At 39.7% G+C, this 2,655-nt stretch overlaps 1 protein-coding gene across 1 annotated transcript; it reads right to left on the reverse strand.

Moving 5' to 3' along the window:
* Positions 1 to 563: 563 nt before the first annotated feature.
* On the reverse strand, positions 564 to 1,964 carry LOC133815066 (uncharacterized). The gene is made up of 2 exons (XM_062247953.1): positions 1,865 to 1,964; positions 564 to 1,081 (listed from the first exon to the last, which is right to left on the reverse strand). The coding sequence occupies exons 1-2, from the start codon at positions 1,962 to 1,964 to the stop codon at positions 564 to 566; spliced, it is 618 nt and encodes a 205-aa protein (XP_062103937.1).
* Between the last annotated feature and the right edge of the window lie 691 nt (positions 1,965 to 2,655).

Consider the following 2,655-nt stretch of genomic DNA (forward strand, 5'->3'; position numbering starts at 1 on the left):
TTGGTAACATGGTCCCAAACCCCTTAGCATGCATCTCATGAGGTCTATTAAATCTATCCAATATTCTCTTAGCAACAAAGGAATGAGTGGCTCCAGAATCAATTAAAACATGACAATCAATTTCAGCGATCAAAATCTGACTTGAGATCATGGAAGTGCTTGCTTCTGCCTGAGGCTTGGTGAGAATGAACACACGTTCTCGAACCAGAATACCGTCCTTCTTGTGGTGCTCCTTAACCCCTCCTGAGTCTTCTATGGACAGTTCCTCTTTATGTGTCCTTCCTTATCACAACCATAACACATGTATGCCCGACATTCTCTTTAGTGGCGCTTCTTACATTTATCACATTCTGGGTACCGTGCCCATTCCTTACTACCATTGTGATTATTTCCCTTATTATATATAGCCCTCTTATCCTGGTTTGACTGCCCTGCCTGGTCACTTCCCTTCCTTTTCTGATCATTAGAGTTATAACCTTGGGACGTGTTCTTTCTTGCCTCTCTTTTAGCAGCACCTTCCTTCCAGATTCTGTCTTCCATTCTCTCAGCAGTGAGGGCCATTTCTAGAACTTGGGCATATGTCTGTTGTCCCCTACTGATACAATCTCCACATCTCTGGCTATCATAGGCTTTAAGCCTCGAACAAACTGGTCTGCTCTAGTTGCATTGGTTGGCACTAAATCTTCTGCGAACTTGGCAAGTTTGTCAAACTTTAGTGCATACTCTATCACTATCATATTCCCTTGAGTCAAGGTGGCAAACTCATCCACCGTTGACGCCTGTACTGCAACATTGTAGTATTTGTCACTAAAAGCTTGCAGAAATTCTGCCCAAGTCATTGCAGTAACGTCTTTTTCTTGGGAGATCACTTCCCACCAGATTCTTGCATCATCCCTCACCATGTGAGTTGCACAGGTTACCCTGTCATCTCCTTCAACTTGCATGAAGTCCAGAATTGACCCCATCATGCTCATCCATTGCTCTTCCTTCCATGGATCAGCACTCCCCTCAAACACTAGAGGGTGTTGCTTCCGGATGCTTTCATACAATGGTTCCAGATGATTGAAAATTTCAGGAATCGCTACAATCAGTGCTAAAGACTATTGAACATCGCTGATCAATGGTGTTGGCTGAGCTTATTTCTACCTCAGCTATCTCAGTTCCCTTAACTCCTCAGCATGCTTCCTCATGTCTTCTTGCATGGCCATAACTACGCCTCCAACCTTTGGTAGGCGATATGAGGATCTTCCTCCCGCCTATTTCCCCCATCAGCTGGTGGAGGGATTCCATTGCGATTAGCTATGTTGGCCATCAAGGTTGTGATTTACCCCCAGCGTTCCTTCGTATTGATCTCCTAGAAGACCATGGTTTCAATTCGTTCCTGAAACCAACAGTGTTTCTTAGTGTAACTCTTTCAAATCAGGAACCAAAACATAATTTAAATCCATCAACCAACTAATCTCCATTTGTTCATAAAGCCCAAAATATTTGAAAGCATCCATCATTCACACAATTTCATAACCCAAAAATAAAAACAATTCACTAAAACCAATTTGTTTACAACGAAACATCTACAACCACATCCTATGCACAGGAAAAGAACTTCTGAGCTTATCTAACAACTCTACTTAAATTCCTTGATCAGATGGTTTGTTGGACATTGCGAACCCTTGTTGTCTTACAAAGGCCTTAAGTGTACACTTGTACTTAGCACCTTCCCGAGCTCTGTCTTGTACGTGCTTCCACACCGCGTGAAGTTCTTCTAGCATCCTACTTGAGGAAATCGTATCTCTGAATACTTTGTACTTCTTCTTGCAACTTAATAGTATCCTTACGAGACCATGTCTTGAATGCACTTATTGACTGTCACGCAATGGTCCACTAACTTTTTGATACTCCATTATGCAAAATGCTACATCCTTATCCTTCATACCTTTCTTATCCTTCCTTCTAGCTTCCTTCATTGAGTCTTGTTCAAACAACCCTTAGGGACTCTAAGCACATAAACCATGCTATCTACTATATACTTGCAGATAAGGCACTAAAACACGTAAGGCAAATAGTCACATAACCAAAACAACTTAAATAAAGCTTACAATGCAATAAGTCAAGCTTGTCTTCAGCAGCGAGAGTACATGTCAGGATATTCTATAGGAAACAAAACCATTGCTCAGATACTAGCTGTAACGCCCCAATTTCTTGAAGTGTTAATTTAACAATTACCATAATTAAGGTTTAAAATAAAAAATACTCTTTATTTATAAAATATGTTCATAAACACCACTCAAACGTTTAAAATAATGAAACTCCAGAGTTTCATAGTTTTTATAAATAAAATTAAATAAACAAATTAAAAATACAATCCATAAACTAAAATATCATTCTAAAAAAATAATTAGTAAATTTCCAATGTAGGCCCGATCTCCTATGACCATTAAATCCTAGACATGTACGCCCTCTACCAAAGCTCTCCAACTTATTGCATAGTAACCACATCTTTGCCTTTACCTGCAGCACAGAGTACCCATGAGCCAAAGCCCAGCAAGAAAAGTTGTGTAGGACACAACCCCATAACCTTAACCGAGAATTTAAATCAATAACAGTTTCAATAATAAAACATAAATAAAAACTCATGAAAAGAAAACTTAGTCCAAG

The sequence above is a fragment of the Humulus lupulus genome, chromosome 2 (assembly GCF_963169125.1).
Source record: "Humulus lupulus chromosome 2, drHumLupu1.1, whole genome shotgun sequence".
Lineage (NCBI taxonomy): Eukaryota > Viridiplantae > Streptophyta > Magnoliopsida > Rosales > Cannabaceae > Humulus > Humulus lupulus.